The sequence below is a fragment of the Arvicola amphibius genome, chromosome 14 (assembly GCF_903992535.2).
Source record: "Arvicola amphibius chromosome 14, mArvAmp1.2, whole genome shotgun sequence".
Taxonomy (NCBI): Eukaryota; Metazoa; Chordata; class Mammalia; order Rodentia; family Cricetidae; genus Arvicola; species Arvicola amphibius.
In genome coordinates, this window is record NC_052060.1 from 42,370,906 (window position 1) to 42,391,530 (window position 20,625).

General features: G+C 47.3%; 1 protein-coding gene across 2 annotated transcripts in view; it reads right to left on the reverse strand.

The window, feature by feature from the left end:
* Positions 1-812: 812 nt before the first annotated feature.
* Positions 813-20,625, reverse strand: part of Nfkb1 (nuclear factor kappa B subunit 1) — a 44,223-nt gene continuing 24,410 nt past the window's right edge. Inside the window, exons 8-19 of one of the 2 annotated variants that reach the window (XM_038311565.1) lie at positions 20,289-20,378; positions 18,672-18,860; positions 17,490-17,631; positions 15,012-15,126; positions 10,157-10,358; positions 9,528-9,697; positions 9,121-9,223; positions 7,116-7,240; positions 6,137-6,203; positions 5,659-5,831; positions 4,752-4,928; positions 813-1,646 (exon numbers count right to left, since the gene is read on the reverse strand). In XM_038311565.1, the coding sequence (XP_038167493.1) occupies positions 1,386-1,646; positions 4,752-4,928; positions 5,659-5,831; positions 6,137-6,203; positions 7,116-7,240; positions 9,121-9,223; positions 9,528-9,697; positions 10,157-10,358; positions 15,012-15,126; positions 17,490-17,631; positions 18,672-18,860; positions 20,289-20,378 (1,814 nt within the window). In that variant the 3' untranslated portion in view covers positions 813-1,385. The remainder of the gene's footprint in view (positions 1,647-4,751; positions 4,929-5,658; positions 5,832-6,136; positions 6,204-7,115; positions 7,241-9,120; positions 9,224-9,527; positions 9,698-10,156; positions 10,359-15,011; positions 15,127-17,489; positions 17,632-18,671; positions 18,861-20,288; positions 20,379-20,625) is intronic. The other variant, XM_038311566.1, reaches the window with a different exon arrangement.

The window sequence follows — 20,625 nt, forward strand, 5'->3', positions numbered from 1 at the left end:
AGTTTTTAATTTTAAAAAAAATTATTTATTTTTTACAATCTCTAACGTGCATACAATGCAGTGCAATCATCCACATACCGCCATGCCCTCTCTTATTTTCCTACTCCCACTGTATCCCCTTTGCTTTCATTCTTTATGTTGATGTGTCTGTGTAGCTGGTTCAATTAGGGTTATTTGCATGAGGATGGGTAGAGGGCTATTTACTGGGGGCATGGGCAGTTTACCAGGGCTACACCGTTTGAAGAAGTGATGCTCACTTACCTAGCAACCATTGATGGCCAGTTGTATGTGTGGTGGACACACACGAGTCCCCTCCCCATTGGGTTGTTTTTCCCCATGGTTCATACTTTTATTGAGTTTATGTTGAATTTATAGGTGACTCGAGGCTTGGCATGTTTATGAGAAGGGCCAGGTTTTGTGCAGTCAGCCATTGATTACTGTGTTTCATGAGGCAATGGCCATGACGTATCCTGAAGGTGGCATGTTTCAATATGTTAACATCACAGAGGCAGAAAGGATACATGGGGACGGGGATAATGTATAGAATGGGAAAATGTTGGTGCCATGTATCCAGATGAGGTTTCCTGGGCCAGAATTTGCCAAACTCAACTTCAGTCTTGAATACTTTTCTTTCCATATTTGCCTTTTTGCACATTTCTACCTTTAAAAATGTGTCTAAAGGAGAATGAGAATGTGATACACAGGCTGTGGACTGGTCCCAATTACGGGGAAATGTGGATGTGTAAGCAGGCTGTGGGCTGATGAAGTTACAGGGACTCCTCTGAAAAAGTATTTGCAGAGATCAGACAAGATGAGGTCAACAATGAGCTTGTCCTTTTATTATAAAAGTAAAATAAAAAATAGCATTTATAAATCCAACATTTTTTCTTTTAAAGTATTTGATTTAGAAACATATTTACAATAGTAAAATGCAGAAAAGGGGGAAAATACTATTTTCAGCATTGATTGTAGCAGGTTTTAAATATTGTTAAGTTCATGTGTTTTTAAATCACAGATAAACCACGTTAGAAAAAGCAATGGTTTTTATTACTCATCACATTACTCATTTAAAAAATATCTTTTTCCTTAATCTTAATTTGAATGCACAATTGTACTGCGGATGGCTAGAAAGGACACCAGGTGGAGACAGTGATACCTTTTAATGACAGCAGGAACCAGCAAGAGGGACAGCAGCAACAACACAAAGCAAGTGTAATCCAGTAGCAGCTGGGAAAAGCTCAAGCCCCATAACCCCACGCCACAGCTGAGTGCTGTGATCTCCAGATACCATCTGCTGTGACAACTCAAAGTCATTTCAGAACCAAGAAAGGAAACAGCCGAATTCAGGAGGCCTTGGACGAATCAGGAATGGCCCGGTGGGCCGGTCACCCTCCAGCACCTTTGGACTCACTCTGCCTTCCTCCTTTGGATGGATGCAATGGAATTTCAGGCTTTGGTTTACACTGTGTGGGAAACTGCCAGCAGGCTAAATTTTTGCCTTCTATAGGTCCTTCCTGCCATACTTGTGGGGCATTTTGTTCAGAGACAGCAGGGAGCCGTCTCAGGCAAAGACTCTGTGAAGTGAGTTTGCGGAAGGATGTCTCTAAGCCACTGTCACAGACGCTGTCCGTGTCCGGGAGCTCATCGGCAGAGAAAGCACACACTCATCAGGGTTTGGCTAGACCACCGGCGATGCCTTTGCTCTGCCCCGCGGTCCCAGCCATCCTCAACCGGAGGAGAGTCTCAACCTAGGGGCTGCCAGAAGGGGTTCGGTCTGTGGGCATGGCTGACGGGGAATGTCTTCATTGTTAACTGAGGTAGGATGGCCTGGCCAGTATAGACAGGAAAGAGGTGGTCCTGGGCTGTGTGAGACAGTCGCTAAGCACAAGCCTGCACAAGGCAGCAAGCAGCAGTCCTCAAGGGTTTCTGATCTGGAGTTCCTGCCCTGATTCCCCTCAATGATGGGTGGTAACCTGTAAGCTGACCCAAAACCCTTTCCTCCCTAATGGTGCTTTGGGTTAGAAGGTTTTATCACGGCATCATAGGAAAAACAAAACCCCCACCCTTCCACAGCAGCAGCCTCCCTTCCCTGATCGGTCATGGACCACTGTATGGACGGATGTCCACCAGCCACCACAACCTTCCACAGCAGCATGGCTCCCTTCCCTTGATCGGGTCATGACCACTGTTATGGACGGATGTGCTTGTTCGTGTCCACCAGCCACCAGTCCCACCTGGCCACCCACGCTCATCGCATTGCTCACAGGGGCGTGAAGACAGCAAATGACAGAGAACACTGCTGTGGTCGGAGTTGGCCAAGAGTACATCTTTCTCTTGACATCTTGCCTACTGTCTGTTGGAATCCTGATTTCTCTTGAATCAGAATATACATATTTTCCCTTAGGAATGAAGCATATTTTTCTAAATGGCCCTATTACTTTTTACAGCCAGGAAAACTGCTGAACATATGACAAAAATAAATTCCTAACAGAAGTAGGAACTAAAAGAACGAGATCTCTTTCTGGCTGTGTGAGCTACTAAGTATACACATTGCCTCGAAAAATTTTTGTTGCATGAAAATGAGGATGTTTTGTAAAAATGTGTCTATACTAAAAACTTAAATTCTATTGTTGGAAAGAATTCTTGGGGATCTAACCAGAGGAGATTATTCTCTGTACAGAGTGACTAAGGAAAACAGAAGCCTAATATATGCTGACTCTCCCATGCTTTGGCTCCTGGGATGGCATGTATTTGCCACCTTCCTGGTTTTTCCAAAGACACAGAAGGAAACAGTCAGGCTCACACAGTGCCATCTTTCTAGCTGCTGAGTATTGACTTTTTAATTATGATAGGAGACATGTGAACGCCTTGTGACAGCATTGTGGTACAGAGAACAGACATGGGGTCAGCAAAGAAACAGTCTCTGTTGGAGTCCAGGCAAGAAACGAGGCTGGGCTGGACTGGACAGGAGTGAAGGAGAGAAGGAAATCTGCTAGGTTGAACACGAGGCGCTGAGTGCCAGAAAATGTTCATGACAGCTCTTAGAATTTTGTCTTTGTCTGGAAGAAGGCCATACTTTTGATGGATGTAGCCGATATGAGTTTGTGGAAGAGTGAAGAGATGTGTGGAGATAACAGGATTTATTCAGATACCAAGAAAGGTGAAATTTCAGGGGAATGGATGGAACTGAAAAATACTAGTTAAGATAATCCAGAGGGAAAAACACTGCATGTCCTCTCTTACGTGTGGATCCTGCTTCCAATAGTCACATATGTGCGCTTATGTGGGGTAAGTGTGGGGAGCGGCCAGGAAACTCGAAAGGGACATTGAGAGGGGGAGCAGGTTTTCAGAGGGAAAAGGGTAGGGAGGGTAACAGATCATACGTGCAAGTGAGGACATGGGGCGGGGCAGGGCTGGGGGTGAGGAGAAGAGGGAGTGGAGAGGAGGAAAAACCAGAACTAAGTTCACAGGAATGCCATCAGGAAACCAAGTGCACACACACACACACACACACACCTCACACACACACCTCACACGTGCATGGACACATACACGCTGCAGAGAAGGGAGCTTAGGATTGGGCCTGCCTATAGAAAACAGCGAGGAGGAGGGAGCAAGGTGGGTGTGAGGCCCTGAGTGGGCACTGAAGAGCAGGGGCCACCAGCTATGACAGATGCATCAGCGACATGAGCAGGGAGGTGGCCAACCTGGTGGCCAGTGAGGCTATGTGAGCAGAGCAGGCCGAGGAGTGTTGGGGACAGAGCAGATGCAAAGGGCTGAGGTGACAGGGTGGGCAGCATCTTTAAAACTGTTCTTCTGAGAAGCCTGACCCAGCTAAGGAATGCCAAAGGAAGTCATGCTTTGTTTCCTCTGAGTTTATGTTTTAAGGACGAGGAAATGATGGCCTATAACTAGGTAGCTATCCTCAGCAGGTGGGGAGGGAACTGATAATACAGAACAAGGAGGCAAGAATCAGGCAGCCAGGCCTGCTGAAGGTGGAAGGGACGACCCTAAGGGGAAGACCGCCCCAGGCAGAGGGCACACAATCTACTGAGCCCAGAGGGAAGACCTCCCACACAATACTGGCATGGTCAAAGAGACTGCTAATTGTTTCTGTTTTCAATGAAGTTTTGTGGCAAAGGTACAAGCTGAGCAAGAAGAAAAGGGTGTTGGGTTTAGAGAAAGCATGGCAAGGTTTGAATAAGGCAGAGTAACAAGACTGTAAGAAGTACAACGTTCATGGTCTGCACTGAGATCCATTCCTACGATTGTATGCTTTAGGGGAACGACAGGTGGGACTGTTAATATGGGAAAACAAGGCAGGACACAAGTGGATGGGAGCTGAAGGGAGGGGATGGCTGGTGGGGGGAGGTGGAGGACCTGAGGGAGGAGGTGGAGGACCTGAGGCGGGTGGCACGGAAGGAAGGGTCATACATTATGTCTGCTATTGTCTGGTTGCTGTTCCTTGTCTTGTGAACCCAGGGTTATTCATCTTTCTTAGAACCTCTCTTTAAATTGAACAAATATGTGAGATAGTGTTTCTTTAACCCCCATGACCAATGTTTACTGAGAATGTAAGTGACCCATGTGCCAATGTGAGTGTCTGTAGGAACTGCCCCTTCATGTGTATGGGAGCACGGTGGGGAGTGGGGAGTATGCGCCCTAGGAAGACATGTCCTGTAGGAAAGACTGGGAAAGGGAACTGCAGTGCCTTATCACAGAGCAAAAGGAGATTTCTCAGCCTCTTTACCTAGGTGCTGCCTTGTGGAGGAAGATGAGAGAGGCGGTTCGGGGGCCTGAGCAGTGGTCACGGGGCTGGAGGCTGTGGTTTCCGGGGTGCAGAAGGCTGCCTGGATCACTTCAATGGCCTCTGTGTAGCCCATCTGCCGCAGGGCCTCCATCAGCTCTTTGATGGTGCCCCCAGAGACCTGGTAGGAAAAGGGAGAGTGTGTTCCAGCCCCTGTGCAGACTGCAAACATCAACACTTATCCCTTCTTCCCTGTGTCTGCTCCAGAGAGCGGGGGGGGGGGGGGGGGGGCTGGGGGGGGCGGCAGGAGGAGTCCCTGAGGAAACAGTGTTTCCTGTCTTAGATCAAACATCACTCAGGAAATCACAGGAGAGATGGAGAGGGAGAGGATGAGGGAGATGGAGAGGATGAGAGACGGGGAAAGAAAGCAGAGGGGAGGGAGAGAGAGAAGCTTGGGAGCTCACTGAGGCCGGGAGGCTGCTGGCAGTGACATCTGTGCCCAGAGATCATCAGAATGAGAAAAGACAGCAGCTAACAAGGACGGCCTCACACGCCACCATCTCCCCATGCTTCCTACTTTTTGGCTTCGAACTATTCCAGAAGGAGTCACCTCATAGAACAGTGAACCCACGACCCTGGGTTCCTCTTGGAAACGGGTTGTGCAAACTGTTCATGGCTTAGAGCAACCCACCGGTGTGGTGAGTAGCACTTTTTGCGGGGAGACTCTGAGAGTCTGCAAGCAGGAATGTCTAGAGGCAGGCAATGGCTCTTCTCAGGAAGACAGGTTCCATCCTGCCTGGGTCCCTAGGCAATGGCTAGTTTTCATCTACAAAACTATGACATATCAGAGGGGACTGTGCCCTGGCCAGTGGTGTTAACAGTCAACTACAAACAGCAAGGTGGCACCTTACCTCATAGTTGTCCATGAGGGTTTTAGAAGGAGCAGGGCTCAGCCGGAAAGCATTGTTAAGTATCCCCAGACCTAACTTCTGTGCCAGAGTGGCCCAGTTTTTGTCTGGATCAGGGAGCTCCAGCAGCTTGTAGAGCTGTAGTCTGGTGTCTTCAGTCAGCTGTTTCATGTCTCCTGAGGAAGAAATACGGCTGCTTTAACCGTCCAGGGACAATCAGTCTGAGAGGAGCCATCATTGCCATTTTGCTTCCCCAGCTTCTGATGGAAGCAGTGAAGTTTCTGGAAAGTCCAGAGTCCCAGCTAAGCAGCAGTGGCCTATGCTTTTATCAGTCAGGTCAGGACCAAGCTCCCCGCTTTTCACAACCCAGGGCTCTTTGTTTCTGAACTAAGAACTGAGCCTCTGGACAGCCTGGCTTTCCTCTCCTCCCATAAACCACAGCATGGGTTACTCTGAGAGAATCAGCTCTGGCACAGCTCACCTTGTGGTAGAATATCATCTGACGTGAACACACGCTCATATGGCTTCCCATTTAGTATGTCAAACACCTGTTGGACAGAAAAACGTAAGAGGATACTCATGGAAACGAACTTTTTTTTTTTTTTTTTTTGGAGACAGGGTTTCCCTGTAACTTTGAAGCCTGTCCTGGAACTAGCTCTTGGCTTCAAACTCATAGAGATCTGCCTGCCTCTGCCTCCCAAGTGCTGGAATTAAAGGCACGTGCCACCACCGCCCAGCTTGAAAATGGACTTTTAAAAGTCCTTAACTACAGAGGTTTTCCTGGTGTTCTCTCTAGTTCCCTTGCTGGTGGTACACAGGTTAGGAAGGTCAGGGGTCTCTGCAGTGGGTCAGTCTCCTGTGTACCCTGGAGGGACACCCAGCCCAGCAAATGGGCCCCCCAGGAAGTGCCGAGTCGGTGTAGATGAGAAGCTGCTGCGCCCCTGCAAACCTGACTGTCTCGGGGACTTACACTGCCCTCTCCGCCCTCCGGCTCTTTTCCCTTGGCCCACTTACCTAGTGACTGCCTCCCCCTTGAAGTCTAACTCAGCTGAGTTTTAAGAATGGCTTTTAGCATGTTTATAGAAATCCACAAGCGAATTCCTAGTTTATTGTTATGTTCAGAAACCTGCACCTAAATTCTGAGCAAACTAGCTTCTGACAGAGCTGGCAAGGTTCCGGTCACGTGCACAGAAGGGTGACTCTTCTGTGGATTCTGGGCTCTTTGAACCTCTCACATCTCCGCTCTGATCTGAGGAAGCAAGCAGCTTCACTCTCAGGGCTCAGCTGACCTAGATCTTTCATGGATAGGCATCTCAAGATAAATACGCCTCTTGCTCAGCAGACTTCATACAAAGGCATGCTCTTCAGGGAGGAGAGTGCCAAGAAGACCATCTGTTTTTTACCATTCCCGAGCCACTGGCTCCCCTCAAGCGCCATGAGATGGACTGGGCAGGGCTCACCTCCTGGTTGGCAGCCATGTTCAGGGGTGTGGTGCCTGGCACCACTCCCTCGTCTTCTCCACCCTTCTCCCAGGAGTCGTCCAGGTCGTAGAGAGGCTCAAAGTTCTCCACCAGGGGGTCTGCTCCTGCGGAGTCAGGCAGGACAGTATTAGGTAAGCTGCAAAGCTCAGCAACTTCCAACAGCACACAGGGGTCACATGTCTAAGGGCAATTTCCTTTAGCTCCTAGAAGCAATTACAGGCCAATGTTTATTACTAGGAAAATCTAAAACAACTTTTAAAATTTTAATTTACCTTTACTGAAAAACTATTAAAGGATGCCCTCTACAGTCAAAGACACTATTACAAAAGACTCCGACCTGCAGGATGTTTCTAATTGAACGAGGCATTTTAATCTAAGACGTCTAGCTGCAATTTATAGGGACCAGGATGCACATTCAGGGCTGAGCCCTGAATCTCTGTATTTACATCTACCAATGCAAACATTACACTCTCTTCTCTTGCTTGCTCAAAACAGCCTGTGGTCTACTGCAGCATGGCCAGTTTTATCTATGGGTGCAATACTTTTAGGCCCCTAATTCTTAAGCAACAGGAAAATAAACACCAAAAGAACCCTGTGCTAGGCAGGATGTATTGTTACAGAAAAAAATGTGCTAACAAATCTTGGGAATCCAGCCTGTTCTTCAGCTTCCAGCAAGGAAACACAAAAAGTAATTCAAATGTTAGTGCGAGCTACCTCTTGGAGTCTTCCTGGCTATTCTGCCAGTGTTCAGCTCGATATTTAACGAACAGTGCCAGGCTCAGGGCAGCTTTTTGGGATGAAGACTTTGCCTCAGTTCTGCTGGCAGAACATCTGAATTGGGCCAGCACTGTGCTATCTTGCTGCCCTCTGCAGCCTGGCACGCTCTATTATGATGTCAGCACAACATGGCGAGGAGCATGACGGAGAAACGGTTTGCAGCCCTGAGGGCTCTGTATGTCCTGAAGAGTCATGTGACCTTCCCAATGCTGAGGATGCTAGACTTTTTGTCTGATTTTCTTTGTATCACACAAGCTATTGTTTGCTACATTTTCAGGGCAAATTCAAACGAATAACTTCCACATTTCTAAATTATGTTTTTATTTCTGAGATGGTATTTATCTTTGGTTGGTCCAGAACTATGCAGACCAAACTGGCCTAACCTTGAGGCCGTGCCCTTGCCTCAGTCTCCTGGGTGCTGGGATTACAGGTGTGCACCATTGTGTCTGCTCAGAGCCAACACTGCTTTTCAATATAATCAGTAGCTTCCAAAATGATTCCTGCATCGCAGCTGGGGCCTCTCAGCAGCACACAGTTCACTTCGACTAAGGAGGAAAGGCTGTTGCTTCTTCTGCTCTCCTACCCTTTCCATGCAGTGCACACAGAATCCAGCCTGCTTGAATCAATGGAGAATGTGCCTTCCATAGTTTTTTTCCGAAACAAATTCTGAAGTAAATTAAATGCCAGTCTCATCAGCCACGAGTTAACCCACACACACAGGGCACTGGAGACATGAGATGAGCTGGGATATTATGCTTTGCGGACTGGAGAACTAGCTAGAACACTGCCTGAGAATCCCAAAAAAAGCAGGGAGACGCATGGTGCAGAGGATAAGAGTCTTCAGGTGCCGGCTGTGGGGGTGACACACAGCTGCCCAGGACACTGGAGTGGGGCCTGCCTGTCTTTATAGTCTGTCTGCTTGGTGATGAAACAGGGCTGATAACAACAGTGCTGATCTCCAATAGTTCCTGCGGATTAAATGCAGTAAAGGAGAGTGGATGTGGGATGCCAGCACGATGCCTGAAATGACCATCAAGGTAAACCCAGGATCACCAGGCCGAACAGAGCCTCTGTGTTAACTGAAGCGTGACCAGCCATGTTGCTTTCCCTTACCCACTTCCCAGGAGCAGAACCGCAGCTTTGGACTCTTAGGCAGAGTTTGCATGGCTGATGCCCAAGTCCATCAGTGACCGGCAGGCTGTCTTACCTGCTGCTTTGAGAAGAGCTGCCAGTCTGGTGGACCCTCTTCCGGCTGCTATGTGTAGAGGTGTAGTCCCATCGTAGGTGGTGCTGTCCACATGGGCATCGCCCTAAATGTGCCCACAAAGAGTTAGCAGAGGCTCTTCCCCACTAGTCTCTACCCCCCTCTCTGCATGGCCTCTCAGGTTCTAACATTTGTCCAGTTGCTGTATTAGGCTGGCCCTGTCATTGAGGAAGCCCCCGGTCAGAGAGTGGGGCTGGAGCTGGGGATACAGGAAGTGTGTCCTGAACTCATGCACAGACGCTACGCAGGGATGAGTGCTGACCGCACAGCTGGCACTGCGTCATTCTTTGAAAAGACTTCCCTAGAATTCCCTTGGGGATTTAATTCAAGATCACAAGCATGTCCTTTACCTCCAGAAGCAGGCAGCCAGCCAGCGAGATGTTGTCGTACTCCACGGCCAGGTGTAGGGCCGTGCGCCCAGACTTTTGTTCCTGAGCATTGACTTCTGCCCCTGCAGCCACAAGCAGCAGTAGACATGGCCGGCTATTGCTCTTCACAGCTATGTGAATGGCATTTAGACCTAAGACCAAGCAAAGACACAGAAGTGGGCGGGGCTGGCAAAACTGGACTGTGGGAAGGAAGGAGGCCACTAGCTTGCAGCACTTCTGGTTTCTGCTCGGGACACGCTTCAAAGGCTCTGAAGGGCCACTGTTCTCCCTTTAGAAGCCACAAGCTCCTGTTATGCTCACGGAAGACACCAAGTTACTAAATAAACATTCTCCATATAACTGATGCTTTATGTAGTATAAGATCACTGTTTGCTCAGGCCTGCTTTTTCAAAAAACACGAAGTGACGCTCCCAAATCACCTTTAAAGGAGTTTGTTGTGGTAAACAGCAGAAATAACCACAAGACAACATAAACTCCAGCTGGCCGAGAGACCATCTGTGGGTCAAAGTCAAGGCACACACATTTATCAAGTGCCAAGCAGTTCTGGAGAAGCTGAGAGAAGGTTCTGCGGCAATGCGACTGCCCCTTACCGTCCTTGTTGGGGTGGTCAAGAAGGAGTGCTGCTTTTTTGTTCTTCAGCAGGATACTCAGGATCTTATCGTGCCCTTCTCTGGCAGCCAGGTGCAGAACAGAGTTGCCCCAGCGGTCCAGAAGGCTCAGGTCAGCCCCAACCCTCAGCAAGTCCTCCACCACATCTTCCTGCTTGGTGATTACGGCCAAGTGCAGAGGTGTCTAGGTAGAAGAGGGGCAGGAGAGTCACTAGTTAGCTGGGAACATCTGTAGCGCCTGGCTTCAGAGCCCTCACTGCAGTATGGAGTCGTACCCAGGGCCATTTGTCACTCCCAGATTAACCCTCAACTCTGTCAGGAGATTCCTGTCTCACATGGTGTGTATGCTCAAAGGCCCAAGGTACAAACCAGCATGCAACAGTCAGGATTATAGGATAAATTTTAAATGCTTGCTAATGCTCTTGTCACAGTCCAACTGTTGACATTTTAACTCACCTAAATAAATTTAGGGTTTTTTTTTTTTGAGTTTATGATAGGACTCTATCTACAGTTGCTAATTCTGTACATTAGCGAATCCAACCAAAGTTGTGGTTTTAATAAAGAAATGTAAATAGACTATCAAAAACAAAACAAAACAAAACAAAAAACAATCAACAAAGGTACCATTCTTCTACAGTGGCATGGAAATACATTTGTTAAATTAGAACACACTGCTGCAGGCTGGCTTCAAGAGGTCTACTGTTACAAGCTAGACCCAATGTCATCAAAGGTGCTACTGGATTCTAATTGGCATAGTTAGGACAATACAACAGTCTCCAAAGAAAGCTCAGGTAAAAACAATCCCAGTTACTGTTCATGATAGGTCATGAAAGGTCGTTCTGACCACAAAGCTGTGCTTCCATGAATGCAAGGGGGATGCTTGGAAACCAGTTTTCAGAAATGAGCAAGACGAACACTCATGATAGTGTCGATAAGAACTGAGGTCACAGATAGAGCGCAGCACTTCCTTGGCACAAGCCCTCCTTCATAATGACGTCAGCTGTGCAGTGAGAACTTGCCCAACCTCCCAGTCCAGGGAAAGCTCCTGGCTGCAGAAGCAGTGGCAGGTGGGCTATCAACACCCAGGTTGCCATGGTGATATTTTAGGCATCTGGATCTTAACCCCTAGGATTATATCTTAAACAGCTGTAAAGCGTGGGGCTCTCGTAATCCTTAGGATCTGTCTGTGGAGCTCCGTGCTCATGCCACCCTAACAGTCCAACTTCTGACACAAAGGGATAGTGGGCACGGTGCAGACACTGCAGTGCTGTGTACCCAGGTGAACAGTGAGCGGCTGGCCAGGGGGCACTAGAGCATTCTCTTGGGATCAGTGGCAACAAACCAGCTGGACATGGAACTGTAGCACGGGTAAATGCTGTAAGGCCAAAACAAGGCTGCTTACACACTTACAAATGTGCTCACAACTATATATATGTATTCATTCACTTGTTTTAGAGACAGTCTTCTTTGTCACCCAGGCTGCATCTGTATATCTATGCGCAAGGACTCTTCCTGCCTCAGCCTCCTGAATACTAGGAACCACCATGCTTGGCTTGGGAAAAAACCTACCGAGTCATCCATATGTACATGCACGTAAAGTGAGTAAAATCTGATTCAGATATGTGCACTGTACCTGTTGCAATACCCTAACTGTAATATTGTGTTAAGCAAAACATAGTTGCCAGGGGAAACTAGGTAAAAGAACTTCCAGCTTACTCTTGGAAAATATATAGGTCCTTTGTTTAATCTTTCAATAACTATAAATAATCTGTAAATTATTTTATATTGAAAATAGAAAGGCTAATGCAAGGTATGAAATATATGCATAAAATACTGTGGATTATATGTGAATATACATGTATTCTTTCATTCAAGCCAGCACCCAGGCAAGGACAAGTAATAGTTACATTTGGGAATAGGGACCTGCCAGATTCTAGGCAAGGTAATTCTGAGTTCTTAAAATATATCATTTTATAGTATTTTAAAAAGTGTGCATATATTGAATTTACAATAATTAAGAACATACGACAAAAATAAGTGTATGCAAAATGCCCCATATCAGTTTATGGGAACTTACGTAAATAAACCAACCCATGCCAAAAACTGGGAGAATGCAAGAAGAGAAGATAGTTTAAACAACAATTTCAGAAGACTCCTTGCTATGCCACACTGGCATGAGTGTGTCTCCAGAGAGTGGTGGGGACGGGGTCTGATCGGGACAGAAATGCACTGTGATTGGTGGAAGATTTGGAAAGAATGTTTAAGATAATTTACCAATAATCCAAATTACTTGGATAACTGTACAGTTTTCTGTTGAAAATCGTTATTAAGTGGGGTATGGTAGTGCATGTCTATAATTTCAGCTCTGGGGAGGTGGAGGCAGAAGGATTACCATGAGTCTGGGGCCATTCTGGACTATACAGTGCGTTCCAGTCCAGTTTGGGTTCTGTATCTTGTCTAAACAAATGAATAAACAAACAAACAACCCAAAATAACCAAAGAAAACAGTTAACAAGCTGGGTATGGGGCACACATTTGTAACCCCAGAACCCAAGGAGAAGACTCAGTAGGACTTTCAGTTACATACCAACCTAGGCTACCTATCAAGTTCCAGGCTAGCCCAGAACACAGGAATACCCTCTCTCAAAAACAAAACAAGTCCCCAAAGTCAACAACAACACGCAACAGTTACCAGAAAAAGTTACCTGTTAGTCAGTATGCGCTCAAGGCTAAGAAGCCAGGAGCACGGCAGGGAATACGGAGGTTTTGTTCACTAAAGCAGTGCCAAAGTGGGAAATATGGGGTGTGGGGCTCCAAATCAGAGAGGCTCTGCCTTCACCACACTGGAGAGGCTCCATACACACAGAGCTGGTTCCCACACAGCAGAATCCAGCTTCTAACCCCACTGTGCCTGCTTCTGCAGATCCTATCTGCCAACAGCGAAACAAGGGCTTCCTGGAACCCAGCCTCCAGGGAGCAGAAGGAGCGGCCCTTGAAAGGAGGGCTGGGGAGCCACCACATCCTCTTCCTACGTTTATTCTTATCCTTGTGACGCAGAACAATGCAACCGGTCAAAAGTTTGGAAAATTAAACTTTCGGGGCCAAATGACTTTACCCCCAGATGCTGTGGAAGATGAAGGAACACAGTTCTTGACCTGCACATCTGAAATAATGCTTTATCCCAGTTATTTCACGGTGCAGTGAAAGCCCCACACTCTCCCCGATAATGGTCACAGTCACAGAAGTGTGGAGTGCTTTGTGTAAAGTGGTTCTGCTCCTCTAAGAGGAAACACTGCTCAGAGAAAGACTCCTGAGAGCTACAGGCCGGTGTTTACTTAAAAACTCTATCACAGATCCACTCCCAGCCTCCAATTTAGAATCCGCAAAGTAATTTTTAAAATAATGAATTAAAAATAAGTAAGTTAATGATTTCCTTTTAGAAGAAAATACATTTTTAGACTTTCTGGCGTGTATGTGTGTGCGTGCGTGCACAGTTAATTTTTTTTCTTTTTGCATGTGGGTGCAGGCACGTGTGTCACAGTGTGCATGTGGAGGTCAGAGAATAACCGTGGGGATTGGTCCTTGCCTTCCACCTTGCTTTGAGGTCTCTCGTTCCTTGTTGCATAGATTCTTCCTTCCTGCCATCACAGGGGAGTGCTACTGAACCTGGCTCTGAGATCCAGGGGAGCTGAGCGCTGGTCCGCACACCCGCGTGCGCCGAGACAGCTTCCCAGTTCTTTTACAGTTATGTTTTCTTTTTTGTTTTTAAAATGAAATCAGATGCCAGGAACTGTGGTCCATGCCTGTTCATCCTAGCAGTCAGGAGGCTGAGGGAGGACACTGATAGTTCAGTGCTAGCCTGGACTACAAGCTGGGGCAGAGGCAGGGGCGGGGGAGAGGGAGGGAGACAGGAAGAGACAGACAGAGAAAAACAGAAAGAGGAAGGAGAGAGGGACAGAGACACACACACACACACAGAGAGAGAGAGAGAGAGAGAGAGAGAGAGAGAGAGAGAGAGAGAGAGAGAGAGAGAGAGAGAGAGAGAGAGAGAGAAGGGGGATATGAAGAAATGAAAACAATTTCTCTTAAAAACAGAGTGCTGAGGTTGTAGTTTGGCAGCAGGGTAAGCAGGGTAAGCAGGGTAGGCTCTCAGCTCTGGGGGTGATTGCCCGGCCATGGGCGTTCAGAAAGACATTCTGGTCAAGTGAGTGCAAAGAGAAACATAAAAGCTAGCGAGAGGGCAAGAGCAGCAGATCCAGAGATGGGGACCTGAGGGGTAGAAAAGGACATGGGCTGGAGACAAAGAGGGGTAAGGAGGCGGGGGTGGGAGGATGCTTGGCTCTCGCCTGGGCTCCCAGCATCCCATACCTACATTTGATTCTCTCTGTGGAGTTTCTAAATTTTGCTTAACCATAACTCTATCTATACCTGGCCTCGGCTGCTAATGCTGTCTCCAGCAGCTCTCCTAACGTCTCTTCAAACCCAAGCTGGACAGAAGGCTGGTTCTCATAGAGCTCCTTACTGAGGGCCATCTTTCTTCGTTGCTTTGTGCTCTGGTTTCAAAACCTTTACTTGATACAATTGTTCAAGCACCTCTTAGCAGGCTCTGAATTCTTATAAAGTACTGGTTTTTCAACTTGATTTTCTTCATAGTTATGACTTTTTTGCTAGGTTCTCCCTCCAAACGGTATCAGCTCTGAGTTTTAGAACTTAGAGTTTGCCTTTTCGAGAGGGGTGCTAAATTTTAGCGTGGGGCTGTGGCTCTCAAACCCGTGATCCAAAGCTTCTCATGCATAAATTACATTCCCAACTAAAGACACTTTTAATTTCTGCCAACCTGATACAGATCATTTCTCATGTTGATGATGTCATCGGAGATCGAACTGGATGTGACTTCCAGCAGATCCCTCACGAGCTGAGCATGACGGTGGATGATGGCTAAGTGCAAGACACTGGAATGAAACACAGCAGCGGAGATAATTAGGGGTTAGCAAATGACAACAATTTCAAGGAATGATTAGAACCGAAGACTGAATCAGTTATTATGAAGGGCTTCCTTTGGCCCTACTGTGTTTTAAATCTGCAAAATGTGCTGATCTAGGCTTCCTCTCTCACTGCTTCTCCCAGGCTCCGACACTCACTGATGGTGCCCACCTGACTCTGGGGATGTCTGACGAAACACACGGAGTTCAAAGGCACCCCCTCTGGCTGGAGATCAAATGGCCCTAGCTCCAGGCCAGCTCTGTCTGTGCCCCTAAACCAGGCAATTCTCCCCTATGCCCCCTCATGTACAGACACTGGGCAGAAGTCAACGCCCAGGCAATTCTCCCCTATGCCCCCTCACGTACAGACACTGGGCAAAAGTCAACGCCCAGGCAATTCTCCCCTATGCCCCCTCACGTACAGACACTGGGCAAAAGTCAACGCCCAGGCAATTCTCCCCTATGCCCCCTCACGTACAGACACTGGGCAAAAGTCAACGCCCAGGCAATTCTCCCCTATGCCCCCTCACGTACAGACACTGGGCAAAAGTCAACGCCCAGGCAATTCTCCCCTATGCCCCCTCACGTACAGACACTGAGCAAAAGTCAACGCCCAGGCTTAGGAGCAGCTCAGAGAGTTCAGATGCCCAGATCTCTTCCTCCAAAACAATGTGGAGTGATTTTTATTTTTAAACAAGGTCTTGTGATTTTGCCCCGAAATCATTCATTTAGAAATACCTCTTGGTGAAGACTACAACGTGCTTTTTAGACTCCTCTATGCCAGTATTAACCCCAAGGGATTCATGCACACTTTGATGAGAAATAATCCAGCCTGCACCCCAGGGCTTCCCTGTTGCTATGGATGGAATGCTGGCAGAAAGCTTTTAAGATGACGTAGACATGACATTCACACAGTAAAGGGCATGCTTCAGAAGATGCCTAAACATTTCCATGTGCAGCTCGGCATTTCAGCAAAGTGCACCCCTCCCCTCCGGCTCCTCATACCCTCCTGGGAATTCCCCCAATACAAGAGGGTTCTATATATTCTCTTTATTGCATTTTCTGTGATGACTGATAGCCACGGGGCTCAGCTACCAGGCAAACAGGACAAGCTGAGTGGCGATGAGAGGCCAGAGTATCCCCTGTCTATTCTCCTAAGTGGGCTTCTCTATGTCTCCCAGGTCTTGCCCCACCCCACCCCAGTCTCTTAGGGAACCTGCTTGTGTAAGTCTTGAGGGGAGCTCTGTGTCTGTACCCTGCATGGACAAGGGAGGCCACTGTCTCAGCTGCTCCATGAATGTTCAGGGTCCACAACCTTGCTTTCTTCTCCACAAGCCTGCTGGATTGCATGTGCCTGGCACCCTTCCCATGATCCTTCCTTTACAACAACAGCATCCCCCTTCTTCACAGGCAGATGCTCATCAAACTCACTGATTCAGGGGGTCCTTACAGATATCACTTGGAGCACCCGTGCCCTGCCTTGCTTAGCAGCTCTGCTCTGTGGTTATTAGCTATCGAATGTTAACTGGATGCTTTTCCCCTAAAGACACCTCTGCTAGCCAGGGCTGTACACAGAGAAGGTAGTCTGGGTTCTTCTTGTCCTGTAGAACAAGGGCAGTGGTTATACCACATCCTTGGTTACGCCACAAGCTACCGGGACAAAGGTCTCTGTATGAAACCCCTGAGGTTGGCACTCTCCTAACGCCTTTTGTTTTTAAACTGAGACTTAACCCACAGCACTCCGGAACGTTTCCACAGAAAAGGACTTTCAGTGTTGATGCTATTTTAGGATCATTTAGATAAGGCACTTGAGCCTCAAGACTGCTGTCTCTGGCTATTTTTATAGACCTTCAAGTCATTTCAAAAGTGTCAATGAAAGGACTAAGAGAACTGCTTTACAGGGAGCCAGGAGGCTCTGCAAACAGAACTCGGGAACAGACAGCAGGCGTGGTGTGAGCTGAGGCAGGCAGGGCCTGGTCCACTCTCTTACTAGTGAACATGGACAGAGGCCGGCGAGAAGTGAGGAACTATGAAGGAGTGGCATTTCCTCTTAAACACTGGACTTATACTGTTGCCATTACTTGGGGCTTCCTTGGGTCCATCAGACAATGCTTTAAGGACTTGGCAGGACTATCAATAACGCTCTCAATTATTTTAATAAGGAAAGCAAGGGTTTAGAACTCAACACGCCATCCACACATCTGAACCGTCTTGTAGAGGGCTCTTGGAGTATTCCCCCCAGAGCCTTCCCTGTCTGGCCAGTGTGCATCGGGCCTGTTCCTCTTCCTCATACCCAGACAGCGCTTGCTATGCAGCAGTCGCGCTGAACCCACCTGTCTCCGTTCTCATCCTGCACCATGGTGAGATGGCGTTGCACAGCCAGCAACATCTTCACGTCTCCCGTCACCGCGTAGTCGAAAAGGGCATTGGCATGCCGCTTGGCCAGCTGCAGAGCCTTCTCAAGAAAGAGGTTATCTGCAAGGCAATGTCCACAACCACAGCTGAGTCTCGCTCGCTCGCCTCCCCTACACGCATGGCAGGGCACACCATTTTAGTTGAAAATGCTCCTTTTGGTGCTTCTGGATTGGGGAGACTAGAAAAAGCACAATTGGGCATTGTCTCACTGACAGATAATACAGCCAAGAGATTGATTTCAGAGTGTCTGTGGGCCGTGAGGAACAAATGAGAAATATCTGCTGTTTTAAGGAGAACAGTCAGTGTCTCTGACTTAAGGAGAGTAATCAATCTCGGGGTAATTGGATTTTGCCGTGATTTTAAATAATCAATTGTTTAATAAGCTAATCCACTTCTGGAATCCAGTCTGAGTCACATAAGGAAACATGCCCTCTGGTCCAAACATCATCTCCGAGAGTCACCAGAATCTTTGGAAAATTTATTCTCTTAAGGTCAAGGGAAAACAATCTGTGACCTCAACACAAAAGGGTACATCTCACCGGTTCTGACAGACATACAAAATACATGGATACATGGAGCATCTCAAAGAGGCAATTGAAAAATGGAAAAAAGAAAATCCTTGATAGTAACCATATGTGGCTCCCATGTCTAAATAGTTACTCTCTCCTTCTGAATGATGTCCGACCCAGAATTAAGGCACATATGCTAATGAGCCTGTTCAAAAGGAACATTTCCTTTAAATTTTGCTGCTTCAGAGAACAAAAATAAAAGCTGCATATTCAGGCAAACTTCTTCAACATGGCAGATGAGCTGGCCGCTGGGAGGGGTGAGTGGAAACTTCTGTGTTACCTGGGCCAGGGACAAAGTGCATTGCCCCTTTAATACTCAGAACTGCACATGGCTGGGTGAACACACCCAAGTCTCTGCATGAAGATGCTTCTTGGAAGGCACACGGCACCTTGCTGGGCACTCAAACAAGATGCTGACCCATCATTTTGAGATTAACAGGAAGGAAACCCATGCTCTGGAGACACCTTCTTGTCTCTAGAACTGCACCCTCCCCAGCTGCCCATGGAAACCCTGTGGGTATGCTCACCTACCCTGAAACCCGGCACCCCATTCCTTGTCTTCCACGGTGGACGCCAGTGTGACTGCATCGGTCTTCACGCTGGACACGCCAGACTCCTCATCCTGTGCGGCTGGTTCCTTTTCAGAGAGATTCAGAATCTCTCGGTCACCACTCTCGTCACAGTCTTTAGGGTTATTTTTCAATTCTGTGTTTATAGTTCCTAGGATAAATGCAAAAACATCATCTTTTTCTCAGTAAAATCTATTAATGAAACTATAACACACAGCTTCAACATAGGGCAGACAGAAAAAAGAAAGAAGGCAGGTTAGTTGAAAATGGAAAAGTATGAATCTTCATAACAAATAGTAAGTTCTGGATTTAGTTTATATTTATTTCTTTATTTACTTTTAGAGACAGTGTCTGGCTGTGTTGGTCTGGTGCAGAACTCACTCTGCAGACCAGGCTGGCCTCACACTCACAGACATCTGCCTGCCTCTGCCTCCCAAGTGCTGGGATTAAAGGCGTGCACCACAACACCTGGCATGCTTTGGAAATATTTTAATTAAAAAATATTTTATTCAGAAGCATTTAAAAACTCATCTCCCCAAACCTCCCATCTCATTGACATCAGCTGTGTCTGATCACACCCATACCCTTCCCACTTGCTCCTGGAAGGCAGAAGCAGGAGAAACACAAAGTCAAGGTGACACAGTGACATTCTCAAACAAAACCAAACACAAACAGTGAGTGAATCTCATCTTGTTTATCTGTGAAGGAGAGAAAGGAGATAAAGTTCTGCATGCTGGAAGTTAGCTGAAAAAATGCAAAGTCCTTGAAAGTTATTTTTCTTTCCTTGTGTGAGTAACAAATAGAAGTGTGCAGAGCTCATCTCCACACACAGTCTGGCCAAGTGTGGCTCCACGGCTCCACGTCTCATCACGCTGTTGTTGGAACCACGTTATGTGACCCGTACATCAAGGGTACCTAAGACCCTTGGGCAGACCTGGTACGAAACCCGATTCTACCACCATCAGCGCGGTGTCTTCAGAGAGTAAATAAAAGTTTCTGAACTCCATCTTCTGTCCAGACTGTCAAGACTAGTGCTCTCCTTGCACAGGGATCACGAGGTCGTGGTTAATGGAAAAGGTAGTTCTACTGTATTCGATGCACTGTTCCTGATTACACGGTAAACTATAATGTCAGTTAAGGTCTCCAAAAAAGGTTACATTGATGTATGCACCTGGCATGAACAGGTAGCATATACGAGGAGACTTTATAGAATAATTTCACGCATACGTATGACTAGCCTTCATACAAACTCTGAGCAGACTGTAGGCATGGCACTGAGAGGATGCATGTGAGCGGAAAGAGCCAAGCCTACAAAATGAAAACTGATTTCAGAAGGAGAGCATCTGAGCGGAAAGGTGATACTTCTGTGTCTGGGTGGTCAAGTCTATAATTTTTGCGTTGTGCCTCTGCCTCACTGTCATTCATGCAATGGAATGAGTAAATATGTGTCAGGAATATTCCTTATGCTGGCCTAGACTATTCAAAAATATGAATTTACTGGGAAGTTATTTTCTAAGGCTTTTGAAGACGACACTGCTGTCCGTGCCTTTTTCTTCCTTGGTATTCGAGTGGGACTTACCATGGGAGATCCCAGCGTTGGATTTAGTGACTCCAGGATGGAATGTAATCCCACTGTAAGTAGGAAATCCGTAGTGCGGGAAGCCATACCCTGAGGCAGCAATGAGACAAAGGGGACATGAGGGAGACTGTTAGCAGACTGTGCACACGTTCAGGGGAGCACGCCTTGGTGTGAGGCAGTGCCAGTCTACAGGGCTTCGCCCGAGAGTCAACAGGATACACTGAGGGGAAAGACGGTTAAATTCCACTGTGGCAACACAGGACTACCCAGACTGGCAGCTTGGAGAGTTAATGCTGAGAAGGGCCTTTTTTCCCAGATGAAGGAAAAAGTACTTACA